This window comes from Tinamus guttatus, unplaced genomic scaffold (assembly GCF_059628265.1).
Source record: "Tinamus guttatus ecotype Peru unplaced genomic scaffold, ASM5962826v1 Tinamus_guttatus_pri_ptg000240l, whole genome shotgun sequence".
NCBI classification, from domain to species: domain Eukaryota; kingdom Metazoa; phylum Chordata; class Aves; order Tinamiformes; family Tinamidae; genus Tinamus; species Tinamus guttatus.
In genome coordinates, this window is record NW_028288774.1 from 5303313 (window position 1) to 5327454 (window position 24142).

A 24142-nucleotide genomic window follows, 5' to 3' on the forward strand; every position below is an offset into this window, starting at 1 on the left:
GTGTCCCTGCTTCTTATTATGCAAGGGTCTCCCTTGTACCTTCAGGCAAGAAAGAACCTAGGTCATTTTTGCTCTCACTTTGAGCCAATAATGACGAAGGAACTTGATTTTGTTTCCAAAATGAAAAAGGAAAAAAAAAAAAGAATTTAAAATAAAAATATCTGGAGACTGAAGATGGTAAACTAGAATACTTCTCACCATTATAAATAAGATCAGAATTGTAAATTCACAGAAAAGAAATACTGAGCTGAAATTCTGTTTTTGACATCAGGCCAAAGCACAAAGCATAAAGACAAGGCAGATAGTTGGGGATTTCACATTACTTTGACTGTGGTGTTTAGGTGGCTAAGTTATTTGCTTTAATGCAGGCATTTCACTTTGGGTTTCAGAGATGATTCAGACGTTATCTCATACTGAAGTTATTTGATAAATCTGAATTACTTCCAAACAGATTAAGACATCCATTACCTCCTAGTTTTCTCACTAGTCAAATGTGTAAAACCTAAGTAAACTTGAATTACTTTTTAAAGACCATCCAGGCTTTTTCCATGCTGATTTGTTCTGCTTCTCTTACTTTCAGATGGCCTTTTAATTGGCCATTAAACTAGGAAATTATGGCTAATTAGGATCAATCCAAATGCAATGTTTTGGATGGACTAGCTATTTGAATACTATTCTTCTAGATCCCATGTTACTTCTGCTTTGTCAAATAAAAGTTGATTTTAGCTGCATTGGCAGGATGCTTCAGTAACCTTTGCCCTTCAGTTCTTGACCCCAAATGGCCCTCAGTTACGTTTCTTGGTAGCAAATGTGCCTAGTTAAGAAACTGCAATAAGCACCATCAGAGGAAGCTATTCACCATAAACTCAGCTTACTGATTCCTAGTAAATCACGCAGCTACCCCACATCCATGGGGTAGGCTTCCTTTCAGCAGCAAGTTATTTCATATGACCTTCAAGTGGAAAAACTTCAAAACACAAGTTTGAAGTTTCTCCAAACTTTTGCATGACGAATCTCAGCTATATTAAGGATCGAGCTTGGATATCTTGTGAAGACGGAGTGGAGATATCCCATAACTCTTGGTAAAATCCAGGTGAAGTAACTCTGCTTACTTAAACTGATTTAGATGAATTGCACAAGAATGCTATTTCTTCTTTCTCCTTGTTTGTAGACCTAGAGCCTGGGCTGAGGTGAAAGAAAGGCTTCTATTAAATTTAACTGAATCACTCCACCTTCTAGAAGCTGAGGACTCAGCTATGTGCAGAGTACTCTTAACAGTCAAACTATGACATTGAGAAACTTTGTACCTGTTTGAGTTTACATTTGTTCAAACAGTTTCATAAAGGGCTTCATCATTTCAGCAAAAGTCCTTTTTGCAACACTACAATAATCAAAAGTGATGACAGGAAGTGAAACAGCATTACACCAACCTCCCACTTGTGCACTGACTTGACATTTTGACATAACATTCATCAGCATCCACTGATGATTTACATCTCTCTAACCCTTTATCAGTCGGGTCCCCAGTTTGCAAGTCATTATTCCATGATAATCAGAAAGCTTGGGACATGAAATAACAGGCAACAATAAAATTGTGGACCTTAGCTGACATTTTAAACTGTTTTTATATCTCTTTTACATACATCGTCAGGAAAAATGAGAATCACATTTGATGACATATAGGAGGCCTGACTTTAAGAGAAGATTTATTTTGATATTACAGGAGAATTTTGGTGCCTGATCTTGCCATAGCTAAAACTCTTTCCTACTTCTTTCATAAATCACCCCTCAAGAGTCCCCCACCTAGTGTCCTTGTCAACTAAGAAAACAATTTTGGGCCTCCAGTGCAATGAAGCCAGAGCTTTACAGAACAAACTCACCCCAGACAGGGCTTAGTGAAATCTCTCCACTGTCAGGTTTGGTTTAATGTGCCAGTATAAACTGGGCTTGTTGCTGAAGCCCTCGTGCTTCCCAGCTTCCTAATGATCTCCTAAGCGCTCACCTCCTGACAACTGCTGCTATATCAGGATGGAGCCATGGGATTAACCACATCTCTCTAGAACTTGGGAAGTTTGGACAGAACCACAGCTCTGACCACACACTCTTGAGAGTTGGAAGCTCCACTTTGATAGCAAACTTATTCTTGAAGTACATGATCTTCTTCTAATAGCCTGTTCTCTATCTACTGAAAGAAAGAAAAATATTTCCTTCAGGAGCAGGAGTTGAAACTGGTCACAAAGCAAACACTAGCCACTGACAAGAAAAAAGTGAAATTAATGTTTGATGGATGGCTTTGACTGACATGTGAATGACGTGGAATTACTCTTTTCTGAAAAAAAATGGAGACTTTTTTCTTGGTTTTCACAGAACTGTTGCATAAACAAAATCCAGCAGTATAAATTCCTAGGCCAAGCTAGAAAAGGACATGTAAGCCAAGGACTACCAGGAAATAACTTTGCAAATAGCATTCACTTGTCCAGTACTTAAAGCACACCTACGAACAGAACACAAACAGGAGCAGGCCGTTTCCTCACAGAGCCAAAATGACATCCAAGGTATTTTCAGACTTGTTTTAGATTTAGTGCTGTTTAGTGGAGAGCTATTGTAGATTAAGTGGAGAGCTGCTGTCCAAAGCATGCATCCATAAAATCATTAACACTTCTTAGGCACCAAACCTACAAAAGCTTTCAGAGAATATGAGGTGGATTAAGTATTTCCAAGTTATGAAATAACTATTTTCAATTAGGAAAGAAATGCAGTTTGGCCATTTGAAGCCAAAGGGACTGTGATGAGTGTTAGAGTAGGCTTTATCAGAAGATATTATTTGACTGTGAGAGTTTCAGGTCAATTCCAGGCTAAGTGCGGCTCTCAGGAACACATTCACTGACAGCAATAGTTAAGAAACATTAGATAACAGAATCCTGAGGGAGATTTGAAATTATTCCTTTGCAGGTATTTGTTAAAGAGAACCAGCGATAACATATGTAACTACAAATTACAGTAGGAACACCGCTCTAGGGCATTGATTGACTTTTGTGGAGCAAAGCAGAGACTCCTCAGGAAGTTGATTATTTGAAAATCTTGAAGTATCTGATGCATTTGGATCCTCCTAATTCACTGGGGACTATTGCACTTGTGATATCTAGGAAGAGCTTTTGTGAATGCCTGTCCTATTGTATGACACCCCATCAGCGGGAGATGGCAGCAGGAACTGTGGAATCTTAATTCTGCCCTCATTCACAGCCCAGAAAGAAATATTGTCACCTTTATGCCTCTTGGATTGCAGAAGCAGCTGGGGTGCAGAGCAGTCCTTGACATATGGTAGAGTAACCTCTCCTTCTTAGGCAGGTTTTTTAACTTGTGCTGTGCTGATAAGGCTCTTTATAGAACAACTCCCATGCTCAAATAACAACATTTCACAGTGTACTGTGTCTTCACTTCTGCCTTCCCTCATTTGCCTAACATGCCCATCTCTTCTGGACGTAAGAGAAAGGACAGGACTGTTTCGTTGGCCCTCTGCCACTGGGGCAAATAAATATTTTATTGACACTTCTGGAACTACAGCAGAAATCAGAAACCAGAAATCAGAAGTAGCACTGATAACTGCAGTTCTGCTCAGGACCTTACTACAATCTCTGTAATTCATCTTTCCCTTCTGACCTCAGAGAAAAGGGGAAGGAGCCAAAAATCTCTTCTCAGAATTATTACAGCATCACTTTAACATAGCACCTACTCCTAAATCTGTGGGGAAGCCCAAAGAAACCCCAAAGGCTCCCAACAACTCCTACAACCAAAGTCAACACCGTAATGTTTGGTAGATACTCTAAGTTATTTTAATTTCGAGCAGATGCATCCCCATCCTAGATGTATCTAGTTCATCACATTTTTGACCTTCATCCAGCTTTGAATGACATCCCTGTATGTAGTTTTTCCTTTGATCTAGAGGTGGGCTACTATGACTCCCTTGAACAAATGTGTCATTGCCATGCCCTCTTGCTGATCATTATTTGTAGCAACCTTGCTTGGTTTTATTTCAGTTACTTCCAATAATTCTATCACCTAATTAGGCACAAACCCTCAATTATCTTTTTGGCATGATCCGGGGCTCTGGATTTCCGGCTTTGAACACATAGGTAGTCTCATTCTTCCCAAATACACTAGTTCAACTGTAGCACTACAAAAATCTGAAGTTCTTATTCTGCAGAAAGTACATAGGAGCACTGAAAAGTGCAGTTGAAATAAATGATTCATTACAACAGGTGAAACCGCTTTTGCAGTTGTGTATGATTTGGTCAGGATATATTTTTGTTCTACAAGATTTTTCTTTCTTTTTTTCTGCAACCCAGAAAAGCAAAAAGTGCTACACTACGAGTTTGCTTGATGAATGCTCTGTGGAAGGCAGAAAGCAGGTCCAGCACTGGAAGGGATCATGTGATTTAGCCTATAATGTCTTTGCAAAGATAATTGTATGAACATGTATCTTTCTCCTGAACTTTGGTAAAAAGATGCCAGCAAATGATGAAAGTTCAGTGATATAGACAGGAATGGAAATTAGAATTCTATCTTAGAGCTATGATATTTTGGAAACAGTGTATATACAGAGAGATTATTCTCATTTAGCTTTAGCTAAAAATAAGGTACCTAATCTGAGCTAATCATCTAGGCTTTTTCCAGAGCCATTAAGGAAATAGGCACCTCTACAGACAATTTATCTCATCTCTCTTGAACACCTGTTTCTAGCTAGGACTATCTGGGTTGGCACTATTGGTACTCTCCAATCCAGATAAGTTCTGGAGATGCTTATCTCTGTCGCTGGCTGCAGAGGAACATGGATAAACGGCATGGCTTAGATTAAATACTACCGTCTCAGACAACTAATAAATAATTTTATAGAAAGAGATGCAATTCCAGAAAATGAGCTAAATGTTCCGTATTCTTTTGATTTGGACCTTTTAACAGCAGTCCACATAACATCAGCATTAACAACAATGAAAATAATTTTAAAAGCTCTCAATTGGTAAGAATGTTTCACTTTTTCACTGATTTGAAATATCACTTAGGACAAATAATTTTGCCATCACAAATTCTGTGTCCCTTTTTTTTAATCTTTACATTGGAATAATAATACTGTTAAAATCATTTAAAAAGTTGCAAGCATCAAGTCTTTACTATCTTTGACCTCTTCATGAAGAAAATACAATGCACGATGATGGTAAATATTATTAATGCCACAGTATAACACCAACTGTAATAATGAAATAGCTTCTCTTCACTGGGATGCACAACAAAACAGAGCAAAAGCCGTTCAGGCTCACTTCAGTCCTTAACCTCTGTGTGGGGGGTGCTCAATACCCTAAAGAATGCATATGTAGCTGGGATGAGTTACATGCACAACTGCTGTGGGGCCCAGGGTTGCAGGGCAGTGAACTGCCTTTGTGACAGTATGTAATAATGCTGCAAAATTCTGGAGAGGGAAAAATGAGGTGCTCAGACTCCTTGGTATTATTTAGTGCTTTTATAATATTGCAAACTTACGTGTTTGAAAGACCAGCACTTCTCAAGTCAGCCCATGATTTGGAAGATACATCTGAAAATGAAGTGCTCCTGATTTTCCTAAATTATGCATCACCCATGCAGAGAAAACTGAGCTCCTTTTCGTGTCTCAGGGTAACCATAAAAGAAAAAAAAAAAGATGCATTCAAAATCAGTAGTTGCTTTCATAATAATTGGTGCTATCTAACTACTTTCTCTAGAGAGGTTTGGATATAAGACCCTGGTCATTTAAACTCTAATTAACTGATGTGTTATAGTACTGCAGGACTCTAAGATACATGCGATAATAAAGGCAAGCATTCTTAAGTGCAGGCCATCATCCTGCAGAAGCTCTGGGCTATTGCATGAGCTTCCTGCACACAGTCTCACCAGGCTAAGATAATTCAGGAGCAAGAGCTATTACCTCCAACCTGTGGTTGCTCACAGGATGGATGCACAAGTGCACAGACAGAACGATGAAAACAAACGTGCAGCGAAAGGTGTAAAAGAAGTACTGGGGAGCTGGCGGGCAGATGATGGTCTCAGAGACATTACTGGGGGCGGGAAGCTCGCCTTGGGGAAATTCTGGTTTAACGCGTCCCGCGGGAGACAGAATCCTTCTTGACACCTCCTTTCCAAGCCCCGCTGGTACCCATATCCCCTCCGGGATCCGAGCAAATGCCCTGCGCCCCGTCCCGCCGCGCTGCCGCCGCCTCCCGGGTGCCAGGCTCCCCCTAGCGGCGCGGCCGGGCATGGCGGCGGCTGCGGGGCCCGGGGCGGCCAGGGGCGGCCCGCCGCGCCGATCCCCGAGGGCGCAGCGCGGCTCCGGCCCCGGGCCGCGCGGCTGCTGTTTGCGCGGCAGCCCAGCGCGCTGCGGAGCGGCCAGGGGCAGGAGGCGCGCTGTGCTTGCCGGAGGCTGCCGTCTCGGAGCAGCGTGCAAAGCATCCCACTTTAAAGGCACGGCCACTCCGCCCGCGCGCCCCGGCCCCCGCGGCGGCCGCTCTCTGCCCTTCCCGATGCCTCCCGTTCCTCTGCCCCCGCACAGCCCGCGCCTCCACCTGCGCGCAAGCCCGCAGGTTTTTTTTTTTTTTTTTTTTTTTTTCTTCAAAACATATGGCTATGTGCATGTATGCATCTGCACACGCGGGCAGCAGGAAGCTTCGAGGTGCCACGGGGAGGGAGTGCCTGCAGGGTGTCCCCTGTGAAATGATGTCACCCGATCAATATTTTCGGGGGGAGTGACTGATCCGACCAATTCCTGCTATGAAATGGGCTCTATATCGGAACTGGATTTAGCCGAATCGATCGGGCTGATAAGAGGGAGCTATAAAAGGCGGCGGGGCGGCTGCGTCTGCCCTGCATCCCGCTTCGCAGAGCGTCGGGGAGCAGCGGGGGCGATGGGCGAGCGCCGGGGACGGGGCCCGTCCCCCGCCTCGCTGGCGCTGCTCGGCCTCGCTTTGGCCGTGGGGACCCGCTCGCTGCCGCTCTCGGACGCGGGCCCGCACGTGAACTACGGCTGGGGGGAGCCCATCCGGCTGCGGCACCTCTACACCGCCAGCAAGCACGGGCTCTTCAGCTGCTTCCTCAGGATCGGCGGCGACGGCCGCGTGGACGGCGCCGGCAGCCAGAGCCCGCACAGTGAGTGCGGGGCCGGGGGCGGCGGGGCTGCGGCGCGGGCGGCGGCGCTAACCGGCTCTCCCTCCCCGCCAGGTCTGCTGGAGATCCGCGCCGTGGCCGTGCGCACCGTGGCCATCAAGGGCGTGCGGAGCGCCCGCTACCTCTGCATGGACGAGGCGGGGCGGCTGCGCGGACAGGTGAGCGGCGCTTTGGGGGCTCCTCGCGGCCGGGGCTGCGCGGGGCGAACGCGGCTTGGACCCCACCTCCCTTCGGCAGCCCGATTTTGTCCCTTGCCCCCAGGGCTGTTAGAGGAGCACAGCACACCAAAACATCGCTTCCTAGCACTATTCCTACCATTCTACTATTTCCCTTTCTGAAACTACAATACAGAGCAAAATGTAATTTACGTTTAAAGACCATCACCGGTCACCCTCCTTGGACCACAGCCACGCACTGCAGGCCACTCGGAGGCTGGGCACTTTAGCAAGGCTCTGATGCAACGCTCTTCGCTCACACTTTTCCTCCAGCGCATCAGCTCAGCATAATCATCCACCCAAACTGTGCCTGTGTGAGCGAGCTCCAGCCCTAGAACATAAAGGGCAGCACTTGAGCCTCTGCCTAACTGCTTTAGAGAAGCCTGTTTCACAGAGAAGGGAGTACTTTTGTTACTAGTCATAGTAAACACCATTTCATTCTGTTTTGATTACACTGGCAAAATTTCTGCTGATTTCAATAGGGCAAGAACTTGGCCTACTGTCAAAACTCTCAGTGTCTCTAATAGAGCAAGAATGATTTAATGAGATTATTGCTCAAGTCCATAACACAGGTGAAGCCCTTCTGCATTTCCTCACTTTTCTTGGCTAGAGTAAATCAATGCACCAAAGGTGCACAGGTCTTGAGGTTCAGACGATCTATACACTACTATTAGCTTAATTATTAGCTTAGTTATTATTGGCTTAATTATTAGCTTATTTATTATTAGCTTAATTATTAGCTTAAAGCTTTAATGTATATCCAAACCAAAATAATCAGTGAAAACTAAGCACTGGAGCTACAGACTGCATCTGTAGTGGGTACACAATTTTAAAACAGATTTCTTAACAGCATTTTGAAAGTTGTGACCCTTAACTGAGACTGTTTATTGATGTATAGTATTAATTACACAATGTTTTAAAAAGACATAATGGCCTGTATCCATATCGGCTTTGCAGACAGGATCTGTATGCTTTGTTCTCAAGCATCGTTTTGCTGGCTTCAGTGACAAAAGTCACATAAGTGAGCAGAATTAAACACGTAAAGGAAAGCTTTCTCTCGAGAGTTGCAGTTTCTCTCTCCTATAGACCGCTTGCTCCAAGATCTGCCTGTGTTGCTAGCTATACCCCTCTGAGCACCAAAAATGCTGAGGCTGCTACTGTCTCTGCACTATCAGCCAAGCAAACAAGGTTTGTGCAGAAGCTCATGCTATGCTTATCATATTATATACACAGCCTATGGTTGATATAGTTGAGATACAAGGGTATCATAATCAACAACTGTGTGATTCGTAATCCAAATTTGCTCAAGAAGTCTTTGTATTTCATCCCTGTCATCAGTACGGCTGAAAACTCATAAAAATAGAGTCAGATGATGACTGAACCGTCAATTTGTATCCTATTTGTACTTTGCCCCCCCCACCCCCCACCCCCCGTAGATATATGTGTAAAACGATAAATATTGTCTAATTCCATTTGGAGAAAATGCCTTTTTTTGTGAATTACTTGAATGGTTGGAAAAGTGCCTTTAAAAAGGCACCTTTTTCATACATTTAATTGTACTCTGTATTAGTGATGGGGCTTGAGAAAGGACTTAAAAGTATCAGCTATGTTCTAAGTTAAATCTGGATAAGTAGAGCATTCATGTAAGAATGCTTTTATCACTGATGACTCAAATATAACCAGCAATGGGCTTCTATTGACCAGAGTTCAATAACCTGTAGCAGCTGAGCCAGAAATAACACAAGAGCTGTAAGATATATACTGACCTGTAAAGGTCTAACCTGCCAACAGAAAAAAAAAAATCCTAATACCCAGGCAGTATATCACAAATGCATTTGTATGAATTCATACCTAATATAAATTCATACTAAATATATTCTTCTATAAAAATTTGAACTCACATTCTTATACAACATGTAGTTCTAACTGATATCTAATGGGAAAATTATACTGCATTAATTAGTTTCTATTGTAATTTCTATTAACGCTGAGTAAAAACATTGGCAGCTACCTTTTTAATATTTTTTTTCTGATAGACATGTTTGTGTAAGTGCTGTCCTTTACACTGATGCCTTTCTACAGACCTGAACCTGAGACTTTTAAGCAAATCTCTGATAGAAATAGAGTTTTTATACTCCAGGACTATTGGATTAGGTCTCATGACTACAGTTAAGTATTGGCAGCAATGAATAGCAGTTTATCTGAAGGAGCACTGACAATCAAGATGCTTTTTATTCTGTGCTCAGAGCAGAAGTATGTGTGGAAGCACAAGGGCCAGCATCCTACCTGCCAGCCTCCTCACATCTCTGTGTTGGCAGCTGCCAGGCACAGGGCCCGTAGGCATATTTATAATTTTCCTTTCCTCCCTGCCCTTCAGCTCAGCTATTCTACTGAAGATTGTTCCTTTGAAGAGGAGATACGCCCAGATGGCTACAATGTATATAAATCAAAGAAACATGGGATCTCTGTGTCTTTGAGCAGTGCAAAGCAAAGACAGCAGTCCAAGGGAAAAGATTTTCTTCCACTATCTCACTTTTTACCTATGATCAACACTGTGCCTGTGGAGTCAACAGACTTTGACGAATTTAGTGATTATAGCCAGGCTTTTGAATCAGATGTGTATTCCTCGCCTCTTGAAACTGACAGCATGGATCCCTTTGGAATCTCCTCCAAACTGTCTCCAGTGAAGAGCCCAAGCTTTCAGAAATGACTCCAATTACAAAGTTGATGTCAAAGAAATCGCAGAACACTACAGGCTTTAAATTTTTCATGTACTAGTATTTTGAACTTTTTTTTTTTTGTATGGAGCCAGACTTTTGCTTACAATGTCTTATACCTGGAAGATATGATTGCTCAGAGGCTGTATTCCAGAGAATTGCCTCCCTATCCATACTTCATTTGGGGAAAAGAAAGATTCAATATGAAAAAGTAAACCACCAAAGCTACCCCATTACAGTGGTGACAACAGAATTATAATTTTTCTATACCAAGCTCATTACCATATATATCCACCTGTAATTTTTGCTCACAGGAGCAAATGTAGCAAATGTTTTTCATTCACAGGGAGGTTAATCATCTTTTAGGTTCATAGGCCTTAAAGACAAACATTGGGAACAAAACAGGATTAAGGAAGATCTAGCAAATGTGGTTGGGTGAACTAGGGTAAATGCTGTCACTTGGAAAGCTGCTGACAACATTCTGGGAAAACTCTCTTTGGAAAACATTTCGGAAAACAGTGAAAAACATTCTGCTTGCATGCTGTGTTTCTTCTTCCCCTAAGACATAAGGGAAGAAAAGGAAATATTGCTTTCTTCCCTTATTGCTAAGGGGTAATTTGGAAAACTGGATCTTTGATTTCCTTTATAGGCTAATTTGTTTACTGTGGGGCCTGCATCATTCAATGCAGACTCCTCATTAACATGAGCAAGAATTCCATATGTGGGTAAAAGTGTACACATTTATGTTCATCATAGGAAATGAGTAGTACCAACAAATTAGTTTTCAGTAACTGAAGTTCTGTTGTATATAAGTACGTAGGTCTTTAGCAAATGGAGAAAAAGACTGAAAATGGATGATGTATAGGTCAAATCAATTGCATAATAATAAGTTTTCATGTTTTACCTTGAAATATCAGCAGCTCCTTTAAGGCCTTTCAGGCTTCCAATCGGTTTAGTGACTTGAATGCTGCAGAACTGGGTCAGTCGTACAATTCACCGTGCAAGGAAAGATTGTGGATATGTTACGGCCAAGAGGTAAATGTCTGATGCCTTCAGTTCAGTTTTCTTGTTGCAACAACTTGACTAAGGAATAAGAAACCTGAAAACAACAAGAAAAATAATGTGGAAAAAAAAAGGTTCAGGGATTTTGCTCATTTCTAAAGGTTCATTTATAATAGAGATTTCTGTACAAAGAAACTGTACTGGAAACACCAGTGTTCTTCTGACCTAGCACTTCATTGCCAATGCAATATTTATAATTAATTTATTGAATGCATACATCTGTTTATTTTGTTACTATTATTTATGCTCAAAATTCTATTTATATACTCTTGAAGGTGGATTTTTTAGTTGTAACAAATTTTGTGAAGTTTTGTAATCATGAAACAGTAGATTTTTAAATTTCTGTTATTATCAGTAGCATAACATGTACATTTGCAATAAAAAAAAAATCATCTTCAACATACACCTCAGCTGACTCCCTTTTGTAACTTCTTTAGCCTAAAGAATTAAGGAGGTTCCTAAAACTATTGAATTTTGGCTGCCCAGCACCCCAGTGAAGACGATGTCATTGAAGAGGTGTGACAGACAAGGATAAAAAGAGATCACGCAGTTTATCCAGGGGTAGACATTGAGTGCCAGTGCTGTAATCAGACAGAAGCTGTCTGCTCACAATTGCTGATGAGCTTCATGGTAAACAGAAAATATAAGGAAGGCATATAAATCATGTGCTAAAAAAAATGCAGAAATGTGGGTGGGATGCTGCTGTCTTTTAAAAAGGGAAGTATACTCAGAAATGCAATTGGGAAGAAAACAGGCTGTTTTTTTTTCCTGAAAAAGAGACATGGCTTTCTAGCAGAAAATCAAAGATCAAACATTTCAGTTTAGAATTGCCACAGTGCTGATTCACAGCAATTGTAGATTTCTTGTCTGGAAAACATCTCCTATGCCGAGTCACATGACCCTTTGTACCCACTGCCACACATCTGGGGGGCTCTATTCCTCATGTACCAGGAAATAGAGTCCTGTTTTTGAAGCTGCTTTACCCCCAAAGTTTTCAGACTTGGAACACTCAACTTTTTATCAGACACTATGTATATTTTTCAATAGTAGGTATTTTTCAAGACCCCTTCATATAACTCAAAAACAAGAAAACAAAATAAAGGTATTATGAATACTTGAAAAAAAAAACAAGAAAAAACAAAAAAATTTTTCTGCTAACAAACTGCTTTGATAGGAAATTGCAAGTAAGAGCAGAATGCATAAAATGCACTACTTAATTTAACCAGTGAGAGAATTTAGGTAGCTTTTATGTCTCAATTTATGAATATGCATGTATAGCACAATAAGCACGCTCACATTTGTGAACAGTATCCCGAGATCTTCAGGGAATCCATTTGCTGACATCTTTGACTCTGCATCTTCCACCAGCAGCACAATGTTTCTTACAGTAACAGCATGGTTAGAGAGGCTGGTTCAATATTTATTCAGATGGAGGGAGGAATGCCAGGGGCTAAATTACCCACACCGCTTCCTGGAGCACTTTAGTTTTCCTTGGAGTTTTCCCATCCAAGCACTGACCAGGCCCAGCCATTTTGCTTATGAAATCTGACAAGATCACAGCTTGAGGTGGACTGATTACTGGAAAATGCTTTCCCTACCATTAGACACCTGACTACACCAGGAACTTGGTGTGCAAAACCTCTAAACATCCTTGCTGCAGCTTCTGTGGGAATGTAAACACCACCACCACTGAGAATTGCACTATATGTCAGGGCTGATCACAATTTGTCAGAGACAGCCACTCAATTGCACTACTTGCATTTATAGTCATACATTTTACAGCTTTAGCTTCTTTTTAAGATGTTAGGGTGCCATATGCCTTCTTGTGAAGGCTCAGTTAGAAGCTATGATATGTAAATAAGTGTTATCAGAACAGTGAGAAGGCTGAAGAAAAGGAGATACTGAGTATCTCCATTTCCACTTTGGAGAAGTGTAAAAAGCTATAAATCCTTTATGCAAGACCCATAATACCAAAGTTAGCCCTGCTCAGAGAGCAGAAACTACATATGTGAACCATTTTGATGGTGCTTCCTATGTTATCAGTGTGCTTTGTACATGAAAAGAAAATGACATGGTAAGTTAAACAAATGTGTTTTCTTCCATCAAAAATACACAGAAGCCTATCTTCCATTCAGGCAGCTTATGACACAATGGAAGTCAAGATGCACATCCCTTGGAAGGGAACAGGAATGCAAGTAAAGGTGTCAGTAGGACTCTGAATTAGGGTGAATTTATGACACATGGTATGCTTGTCCGCAACCTTGTTGATCAGACTCACTGTTGCAGGTGTATAAGAATGTGCCCAAAATACAGCTAGTTTTGTTGTCACAAATTGCCCAAAAAACAAACAAACACGCGAACAACAAACCCCACTATTTTCAGCATATTGGATCAATCCTACTACCTACCGAGATCAAAGAACTTTTTGCCTCTAGCTTCAAAAAAAAAAAAAAAAAAAAGAGATTTAAATAGTAGCTATTAGCTCAGAGAAAATCTTCAAAGATACCTAACATTTCCACTAACATCAGATAGTTAGTGAACACTGCATTTGCAATTGAGAAGTTGAACAGTGGATAGGTTTTCACACCTGGGAAAAGCTTCAGTGTATGGGTGTGAAATCCAGGGAAACCAAAACATTCAATTAACACTCAAAGTCTTTTTTTTCATTAAACATAAATATCTGAAAGCTATCAGTATAATTTAACACAGAAATATATGCTTATAATACAAATGTTTACTTTAATCCAGTGTTAATTTGTAGTAATAAATGTTGCATTAAAGCTGTCTAGAATGACATACTACAACCTGGGGCTGTTAAGCAAATACATTAGAAAAACAAATAAAACTATTTGAAAAGCAAGTGCTTCTGATCAAAGCAAAACTATCCTGTGTTAAATTCTAGATTTTTTTCTGTTGAAAATTAGTCTTTCTTATACTTCTTTACATAGTGATCTTATGCTTGCAAAACAGCAGCTAGGTTGACTCGTAAAAAAAAAATCATTCAGAAAGAAGGTCAAGAAATAAGACAAGTTTCATAGACAGTTTAAAAAACAACAACAACAAACTTCCTTAGCACCATAAATTCTGAGAGTTTCATGGGAAAAGGATCAAGATTTATCTGTTCACAATTTTTTGTCCGATTTTTTCCATTCCACTTCTAGCTCACGCACTGACTCCCTCTGTGGTAATGAACAGTTTTCTTAATGCCAAACCAACGCCCTAGCAATAGCATCACACTTTTTTGTGGACTTTAAGAGAATTTGAATCAGGTGTTCAAACCCTCTGTGTCTAAGACCTGATCAGGAATTAGTGGGCTGGCTACTTGGCCTGGGGTGGGGGGAGACCAGACTAGATGGTCAGGACAAGTTTTTTTTCAGTGCCTAAAATGTGTGCAACTAAATATTATACTCTTTGGCTTTAAAGCTTCATGAGAATGGAACTAATAACTATTAAAAACACATAGTAGTAAGTTGCTGGACAAAATCAAAGGCAAATACTAGATTAAACAAAACTTTTGAACCATGCTCCACAAGCAGGGCTTAAGCTTGGGCAGAAGCAGCAATTTCCAGGCAGCACCGCTTCTCTGGCTGCAGCAGGCAAGGCAACTCTGAGGGTAAATGGCAACTATAAAGAGATTTCTCACAGCATCATATGGAATAACTAACACATTGCCTAACATAGCTGAGGCAAGCCATTACTAAATGGGCTGAAAGAATTGGGCATTTTGCTCGATTATGCAGGAAAACTTGAAATGGAAACACCTGAAGAAGTTTTATATTTATCTAACACAGGTTCCAGGTTGGAAAAATTCCTTCCCTTTCTTTAAGTTACTTTTCACTCGAAAACATTTATTCTATTAAACTGCTTGTGCCAGCATGGACCATGTAGCATCACAGCTGTAACTCTACTAGCCAATAAATAAATAAAAGAACTTAATCTGTAGAAGCCTTCAAACACCACCTCCATACAGCACTCAAAGGAAGGCACTTGTATGTGTTGGGCTGGAGAACAGAAAGATGACACAAGAGAAATAGAGGAAAAGGTGGTTCCACAGAAGACCAGAAAGATTTTGCTGGATCCCAGGAGAAGACAGGCAACTAATGATATGTACAAGTTATTCAGTTCATGGAAGAAGCTGGCTACAAAACAGGTCTGAAAGCCTTTCAGAAAGTGTGACACATATTTTCTCACATATTTATCTTACCCATCTGTATGCAACAAACACAAGCAAAAAAAAATCCACCAGATCGTACCTTTGAGGGAATACACTATAAGCTTTCAAATAACTCACTCCAAAAATAAACTAATTTGGGAAAAAAAAATCTACAATTGAATCCAAAGAGTATCTACCTGCACTTGGGGGCAGCTGACCAAAGGCGAGCTTGTTCCAGCCCCGGGAAGGCACGAAGGCCCCGCAGCTCCGGGCGGGCCGCGCGTGGCAGCCCCCACGCGCGAGGCCGCGGCGCTCCGTCCCGCGGCGCTCTGGCGCCCCCTGCCGCGCGCGGCCGTTGGAAGGCGCGCGCGGCCGTTGGGGCCGTTAAGAGGCGCTGGGCGCACGTGGGGCGGGGCGACCCCGCCCACCGCGCACGCGGTCCCCTCCGGCCGCGCCCCTCCCCGCCGATGACGGGGGTGGGCGGGGTGTCCCTCGCGCGCCTGCGCACTGGCGCTCCGGCCGCGGCCCCTGCGGCTCGCCGTCCGCTCCCGGCGTGCCGAGCGGCGCCATGGAGGCGGCGGGCGCCGACCCGTTCCACGGCATCGTCACGGCCGACGAGAGGTGCGGGCGGCGCGCGGCGGGCGGGCGGGCCCCGCGCGGCCGCGGCCTCTGCGGACCGGCTCTCTCTCCCGGCAGGTTTCACGGCGAGGGCTACCGCGAGGGCTACGCCGAGGGCAGCCGCGCCGGGGCTGCCGAGGGCAGGCGGTGCGGGGCGCTGCACGGCGCCGCCGCCGGCGCCGAGGTGAGTGCGGGCCGCGCGCGGAGACCGCCCGGCGCGGGGGGCCCCGCGGCAGGGCCCTTGCGGCGGGCGGGGTTTCTGTTTCGTTGTGTTTGCGATTGAACCCGCTGGTAACCTCATGTCAAAAAAAAAAAAAAAAAAAAAAAAACTACATAGAATTCAGGAGGTGAAAATGGAATGGTTGTAAGCTTCATCAACATTACACTGCAGAAAAAGACATAAAAGTGTAATAGAGGAGTGCTCCAGCCTATTAATGTAGAGGAAGCGACGGAAAACAGAACTAGGCTGTAGGTGGTCATGTAAAATGAGTGAAAGACTGACCTGGGCAGATCTCACCTTGGTAAATATCTTGAGCAAAGTCAAGGTGCTGATCTGATATCAGCCCTGCCAAAGGGCGGGTTAAAGGCAAATAGTGTAATTAAAATGCCTTAAAATGTCCTCAAATATGGTCATATCCTGGGACAGGGTGGCTTGGACAGGTATCGCCTTGGGCTCAAGCAGAAGTTTGGCCCCCTGTGGAGAGACTCTGCTCGTGTTGCTGCGAAGCCTGTGCCGCAGTGTCCAGGGAGCAGCTGCGTTTTATCACAGCAGTTGGGGCTTCAGACAACTCTGAAGTAAACCTGTCAGTCCTCTGTCAGAGGGGAATGAACTGGAAGCTCCAGCACTTAATGGGATATTAATCCCAACTCCGTGCTTAAGCCTTAGGAAAGATCTCCATTGTGTTGCAGTTTTGAACTTGAGTTCCTCAGAGTCTGCTAAATTTTGCTTTTGCTCTACCATTTCTTTATCAACATTAAATGATTTTTGAAAGGGATTCCAGCTATTTGCTATTTGTGCTGCATTTCAGTAGTTCAGGGCTTATGTAATTCACTGTAATTACCCTTATTTATCCTACTGTAATTCACTGTAATTCGCTGAACTTTCTAATATGGAAACTTATCTGTATATCCTGTTATTTGTTTTCTAGAGAGTGAGCTAGAATGCAGTGTTTTGTTTTTGGCTATATATATACACATGTATATACTTTTCCCCATGGCATTCTTTGAAATCCACAGGTTGGCTGCTACCTTGGGTTTGCACAGACGTGGCATTGTCTGCTCCACAAATGCGCAGGTGAAAAGAACAGGTAGGGTTACAAAAAATGGTGTCTTAATACTAATTCAAATCAATCAGTCTGATTGATTGATCTGATCAGCTTTGAAGCAACCTGATCTGATCTAGCTTTGAAGTTAGCCCTGCTTTGGGTAGCAGGCAGATGAGGTGACTTATAAGCATCCTTTTCAGCTCGTGTTTTTTTTAGGATCTCTGTCACAGAATAGGATATGTTTATGAAGTACTAATAATACTCCCCACTTTATGTCACTGCAATCTTGCTTACAATTATACTTTGGTGTGAAATTGCCTAAGTGTTAATATTTGCCTCTGAAAGGAGGAATCCCTGTGCTTCATGACATTTTAAAACTCAAAACTTTCACTCTGAATTCATTGTCTGAAGATGAAATTATTTTTTTTCCTAAGGATACTTTAATTTGAATTTGGTAAAACCTTAGGTTTCTTAAGAGTCAGTTTTCTGAAGATTACTAAATACATAGTTTAATTCTTATCCTGTATTTTTATTTCTGTTAATTCTTTTTAAAATCTTTATATGACTGGAGAGATACAGTGTCTTCCCATCCTGTTAACGAATTGTGTTATCTTTGAGATGCTTTAATTAAACCATAGGCACGACACCATGTTATGGGAAGACGCCGGCTAGTGTGTCATTCATGAGCAGTATGTAGAATCTGTAAGGACCCGCAGTGCCTATTCACTGCTCAGTCTGGAAGTATTTTATCCCCTCATTAGCACTGTTCCGTCTCAGAGATGCAGGCACCCCCTTATCCAAGACTGACATTCCTGTTACGCCGCGAGCCTGGCTCTGTGAGTGAGCTGCTGTTCGCTGTCCCTACGAGCTGCAGCTACAGGCTCTGCGTCCCAGAGGCAGCGAGACGAGCAAGGGCATCAGGATCTCATGAATAATGCACAAGTATTTGATAAGGGTCAAAATCTTTGCCATCCCTACCAGGAATTTGATGGTCTCTGCCTACCTTTTTTTTTTTTTTTTGACTGCAGCAGAAATCCATCTTGATAATATATATAATTTCTCCAGTTTGGCTGAAAGAATTGCCACCATATTCTCATCTATCGTGATATGTGTTTTAGTGAACTTTCCAATTGCATTTCTTTATTTTACTCAGTCATGTAATTGGTATTTACAGAGATTCTTCAATATTTCTTAATTTTTGGAAGGTAAGTCAGAGGGGGAAAACTTTAGCTGTGAAATAACTTAATGCCTAGTTACAAGTTACAAATAGATACGCAGCTGTCTATTCCCATGTATGCGTGTATGTATGTATATATTTCAAAGGAATACAGCCTTAGTGAGCTAAATGGGGGGAAAAGAAGTTTAATAAAAAATAGGAATGGAGGACTGGTTCTGTACTCTGAATTATAATATGTAAATGTCAGTCTTCATTATAGCAGATGGACAATTAGTAGACTAATTTTTTGTTTCTTTTCATTCTTTGTAGTAAAAAGATAAGGGTTCTGGATTCATTAATAGGGATGATTCGGAAATTCCCCTATGAAGACCCCAGTTATGACAAGCTTCAAGAAGATCTGGAAAAAATCAGAGGAAAATATAAACAGGTTTGTAGAATTAAATTGTTACTTTAGCACAAAGCGTACACATTTCTGAAAAGATTTAATCTCTAAACCTGCTTAAAAATAGTTGTTGTGCAGTTAACAATTACCATTCTCCTTTTGGACTCATAGTAAAAGTACTTAAAATAAGTTGGATTTTTTTCAAATGATTGCAAATCCAAAATAAAAGAAAAAATAAATTCTTTAAAAGGAAAATTGAAAATGTCATTTGCTAATGACTCAAACTACAAATGGGATTACAGGAATAGCAGGGGAGGAATTGGGAGTTTTGGGCACTTCCTGGAGAACAGACACTTTGCAACACTTACATGTATTCTTTTTTAGGTTTGCTCAATACTGAATATTCAGTCTGATTTTAGAATCAGTACTGAAAGATCATCACTAACATTTTGAGTATAGCAGATGAAGATAAACTTGGATGACAAAAGAAGAAATATTAAAAGAACACGTAACTGGGGAATGTTTTCCTAGTCTAAACAAAATAAATAAGAATAGTGAACAGGTGCTAAACACTAAACAGGGAAGAGAAAAACGTTGAGCTTTTAATAGGATTCTCGTATGTCCATTTACAGTTATCATCTAGGATTTATTTAGGATCACTGAAATAACAGGGTGTAAACCTGTTAAATATCTGCTTTAATTCCTCACTAACCTTGCACCAATAAGGATTAATCCGTAAGAGGAAAAAGTTTTTTGCAATGTTTCCTTATTTAAAGGATGTATATGATTTTAAAAAAACTGTAATGTACTTACGTTTACACCCTGTGTATGTATTGTACTACACTATGTGTAGTAAAATATAATCTGTTGCCTGCTGAGTTTGCAGGAGGGAGCATCTTCGTGAATAAAGCGTAGGACTGCAAATGAAATAAAGCTGAACAGGAGAGGGGCTAAGATGTTTGTTAATGAAGCAGCTGTGACTCAAAGCATGAACATGGCCCTGTCCTTGGGTAGGTGAAGGAGACGGGAATGTCAGAGCCACCTAGTGGAGGAGGTTGTTACACTGTGTAAGAAATAGATGTAAGAAATGCTGCTTGAGAGAGTTTATAAATATTTACATAGGTAGGATTGGCCAAAATAGAGAGCACAGAATATATGTATGTGTGATTCAGCTCTTCTAACTATGTGGTGGACTTCTTTGAAATAAAGTAGTACTGAGGTAGGATTTGCTTGTATTTTTTTTTTCCTTCATGGTGAAAATGTTGGAAGGAATCGAACTATTTACTCTTCATAAATCTGCTGCACCTTGGTTATGCTCTAGGAACTTGTTAATCACAATTTTTATGCAGTTTTTTCATATATTATAAAATCTTTGAATGTAGAAAAGTTTTTCCAGAAAGTTATGTTTAAATATTGCTTTTGTAAAATTGTACCATCTTATTATTAAATTTCACAATTCAATAGTATTAGTAAAAGTTCTCTGCCTGTTAGTACTTATTGGCCAACATCAGTGAAAAAACCTTTTAGTGGTGTGTGGGGGGGACGGGTTTCCATTTCTCTTGTGAAACCTGGTTCGAGATTTTGGAAGTGACTTGACAGTGCGGCAGATACTGTCAAAAGATCTGTGTTTAGGAAGGCTGGATAAACCTTGTATGAATCACATTAATCAGTTTTAATAGTTCTTTGCTTTTTTCTTCTAAATAGCAAGCTGGGAGAAACAGATACAGAAAAAATGTGATCTTGTAGCTTCTAATATTGGTTATTAATAAAGTTGGACATTAAGACTCACAGCTCTGTGCTACATGGTCTTACAGGTTTGAATTTTTTTCAGAAGTACTTTATTTGAGAGAAAAAAAAGAAAAAACAAATAAGATGGAAAATTTCTGAAAAAAAAGGAAGTTACTGAGATTTTTTCTCAGAGAACCTCTGTTTCTGCTCAGTGGTTAGGGAAGAATGTTTAAACATCCAACTCCCAGTTTTCTGACTTGTCTGGGCTGAGTTCTAGCTTGTTTTGTTTGATGCGTGATCCTTCCTCAGCTGGATGAACCTGTGAAGCTGTAGAACATAGACTGTTTCTAAAACGTGGATGCAAAGCTCAGTGAGTAAAGCACACGTTTCAGTTTGTTTCTTTAGGGATTGTAGAGGGTGGCACATTTTAATGTCTATTTCTAGAGATATCTATTAAATATCCAGAGGTAACATTATCTGTTGTTTTTCAATTTTTCAGTAGATCAATACTACTGTTTTACTCTAAACTATTACTTATAGTTCGACTGTAAATGCAGTTTCCTTCATTGGAACAAATGAAGGAAAAAGAAGGTTGTAAATCTACCTGCACCCTAATACTCCACAGTACTTTAGAATAGGACTTGATACCCTTTTAAGAGATACGACTTACCCTTCTGAAGGAGATCAAATTCCTCTGAATTTGCAAAGTCTTAGTATTTCTAAATACTGTTGGGGTTACATCTTTTATCCTGTATGCATTTTGTTGCTTTCTGAGTGCATTTTCAATGTGAAGTCATAGACTCTTTTCTGGTGTCATCCTCAAAACGGGTACCTTGTCTTTGGATGGCCTGTTCGAACACTCTGTGTTTTTCCAGTGGTTTGTAATTACCCTGCAGTGTTGCGTGCTTGAAAGGCAGTGCTGATGATACTAATGCATGGCCTTTTCTGGAGGGAAAACCATGGTGAAGCCAGCCCGGGCTGCTGCTCGGGGCGCTGCTTTCCCGGAGCAGCCTGCGGCGACGGCGGCGGTGGCTCTGGGCGCCCCTGCCAGCTGCTCGTGTGCCTCGTGGTGCTGAGCGCGCGGCGCGACGTGGGCTGGGTGTGACAGCCACCTGCCTCCACCCGCGTTAGCATCCTTGTGGCCCAGAAATTCATCAGGATTCACCCAAGACGTTTCGGAGAAGGTGATAACAAAGCTGACTCGGGCAGAGCAACGTGTGTGTGGTATTGGTTCTCGTCCTGTTCTTCTATTAAAGAAAGGCTTTGTTTTGAAACAAGAAGTTTCATATTTCTTGTAACGTTGTAATTAAGTCTCCATATCCTTGGTGCTATCCATCATGGAGGTGAGAGCCTATTGAATATTGACCTTTACAACTTCCGATGGCAATGGATCCTGTGGTCTAAATTACGTTCTATAACTGTAGATTTCATAATTTGGAAAGCGACCATGAAGTTCAGTATCTGCTCAAAAAATAAAAAGAAGTGCTTTGGGCACTATTTTGAAAGCAGTCTTCGAGTTTTTAACTGTGTGTGCTCACGTTTGGAAACATTGGTTTCTGTGACGGAGACGAGGAGAGAACTTGGAGCTCCTGATTCTTTGGGAATATCTAGGCCGCACTGGGCAGTGAGGTGGTGCTATCTTTGCTAGAATTAAAGACAGCTTAAAAGAGCAGAATCAGTCCATCCAGGCTGGAGCAAAGCGCTGATCTTGCTAATATCACAGTGCTGTTTAATACCCAGATGAGCTCTCTTTTCATACTGAAGACATTTGCTATAAAATGTTTCAAATTCCTCTGTAGTCGTTCATGTACCTACGTGATTAACCAACACATCGTTCCGTGCGTCTGGTTTTAGTGTGGCAGAATTACCTGAAGGTGGTTTCTGACGAGAGATAGCAAGCAGCTTTTGTCTGGAGATGGTAGAAATCTCGGCTGTAGTCATGCAGGGTTTGTGGGGTGCAACAGCGACGTAGGATCTGAAGCATTCAACTGAGTCATTTATAATCTCAGATCATGGAATTTGCTTTCAGTGAAATTTTGAGGCAGAGAAGAAGCTGATCCTGCACTGTCCCCAAATCAACGCCAGTATTTGTCTTTTTTTTTTTTTTTGATTGTTTAGCAGTATGTTTTGCAGCTTTATTTTAGTATGATACGTGACTTTTTTATCTTCAGCATCCTCCAGATTGGGGGCAGTAATGACCGCTGCGTGGAATGTGTCTTGGTTGTAGGAACTGTGAGTCAGCACCCCTTTATTTTTTTGGTTGCAGCCATTGTTCCCGGAGCGAGCTTTACTGCTATTGTCCACTGTTTGTCCAGCTCACGTTTACTGGACTGTGGGAACGGATTAGGGTTTCATGGCTTTTTTTTCCTTCTTGCATAAACTCTTGATCAAAGACATTCCTTGGATGACAAAACACTGTATACTGTGTCACACAGTCCTGACCAGACTGCACGAACAGTAGTTTAAAAACACATGCCTACATTGTTCTCTTTTTTTTTGTTGTCGCAATGTATGTGCAGACACTGAATTTTTAAGACCCCCCCTTTACCACCTCAGAAGTAACTCACATGCAGAATGTGTTTTTGGTAAGCGCTTGACAGTTTCTGAAATAAAAAGGAAGAATGAATATTAGTACTTGGTAAAATTAAGGATCTTTGTAATAGCACATCTTTTTTAAGGACAACTGGAGGTTGCATCTGCTGCATATTTCCTTCTTGAGGAGACCTTGGGCATTGTCCAGTTAGCTAGCACCGTTGTAATTCTAAAAGCACATGGACTTACAGCATCTTTCGTGCTTTTTTTTTTTTGTCATACTCAGAACAACTGAGTAATACAGAGAGTTGAGTGCCAGCTGGGAATTTATAGGCCCGCTTTGTGATAGGTGCCTTGTCCAGACTGCCTGTTTACAGCTGTAGCTCGTGTTTCCTTCTAAGCAAGTTCTGTTCTGTGAATCATGAGGCCGGACTTCACAAAAAAACAGTAGCATCGTTACTATGAGAAATGGTGAGAAAGAAACGTTATCACATTACAGAGAAAGATGCGGAGAGGTGTTTTCAGGTTTTTACATACAATCTCTCCTCCCCTGGCAGAAGCTGGGGAGAAGCCCCCACAGGTGTTTGCAGGGGCGCTCACTCTGCAGTTGAGGAGCATCTGTGGCCTGATTACAAGTCTGATGCGGTTACAGGTCTGTCCAGAGTCAAAAAAATGAAACAAATGGTATGATGTTTATAGTTAAGTCTTTGTGTCTGTACATATAAAGCGACACGGCAATCTGACATAAGAAGGTCCAAGTAAGTTAGCGCCCAGCCTGGCTGTGTGTGGCTGGCGGCTGCAGCCTGTGGCAGTGAATTGCTTTGCGACCATGCGAGTAGCACTGGCATCATTCACCTCGCCTCCAGGCTTAGCGAGATGCCTTCAGAGGGGCTGTTGGAGAGAGGAGGAAACTCTAAGTGGTGGCTCAGCCTCCACAAGCTGAGCTGCAGCCCGGCTGTGTTTGAAGTCTCCGTGACTCCACCCCGTTAGATGGTCTCTTTGGGTGTCTTTTGAACTAACCGTAGTGGCCTCCCACCAGTGTGACCCGAGTGCAGTGAGGAGGTGCCCACTTCCAAGGGGAAGAATTACAGCTCCGTACCCTCCA

General features: G+C 41.8%; 2 protein-coding genes across 2 annotated transcripts; both read left to right on the forward strand.

Moving 5' to 3' along the window:
- The first annotated feature begins 6929 nt into the window (after window positions 1–6929).
- FGF19 (fibroblast growth factor 19) lies at window positions 6930–10116 on the forward strand. Its single transcript, XM_088525938.1, has 3 exons — window positions 6930–7170; window positions 7243–7346; window positions 9781–10116. The coding sequence occupies exons 1-3, from the start codon at window positions 6930–6932 to the stop codon at window positions 10111–10113; spliced, it is 678 nt and encodes a 225-aa protein (XP_088382064.1). The 3' UTR covers window positions 10114–10116.
- A 5787-nt stretch (window positions 10117–15903) lies between these two features.
- Window positions 15904–19284, forward strand: LTO1 (LTO1 maturation factor of ABCE1). Its single transcript, XM_088525677.1, has 4 exons — window positions 15904–16137; window positions 17190–17260; window positions 18705–18822; window positions 19162–19284. The coding sequence occupies exons 1-4, from the start codon at window positions 15904–15906 to the stop codon at window positions 19228–19230; spliced, it is 492 nt and encodes a 163-aa protein (XP_088381803.1). The 3' UTR covers window positions 19231–19284.
- Window positions 19285–24142: the final 4858 nt, after the last annotated feature.

Excerpts from the sequence above, each read along its gene's own strand:
- FGF19 (XM_088525938.1), top strand. The coding sequence starts at position 6,930 with ATGGGCGAGCGCCGGGGACGGGGCCCGTCCCCCGCCTCGCTGGCGCTG. Across the intron at positions 7,171-7,242 it reads CGGCAGCCAGAGCCCGCACA|GTCTGCTGGAGATCCGCGCC; the intron begins GTGAGTGCGGGG and ends CCTCCCCGCCAG. Across the intron at positions 7,347-9,780 it reads CGGGGCGGCTGCGCGGACAG|CTCAGCTATTCTACTGAAGA; the intron begins GTGAGCGGCGCT and ends CCTGCCCTTCAG.
- LTO1 (XM_088525677.1), top strand. The coding sequence starts at position 15,904 with ATGGAGGCGGCGGGCGCCGACCCGTTCCACGGCATCGTCACGGCCGAC. Across the intron at positions 16,138-17,189 it reads GCGCCGCCGCCGGCGCCGAG|GTTGGCTGCTACCTTGGGTT; the intron begins GTGAGTGCGGGC and ends TGAAATCCACAG. Across the intron at positions 17,261-18,704 it reads TGCGCAGGTGAAAAGAACAG|TAAAAAGATAAGGGTTCTGG; the intron begins GTAGGGTTACAA and ends CATTCTTTGTAG.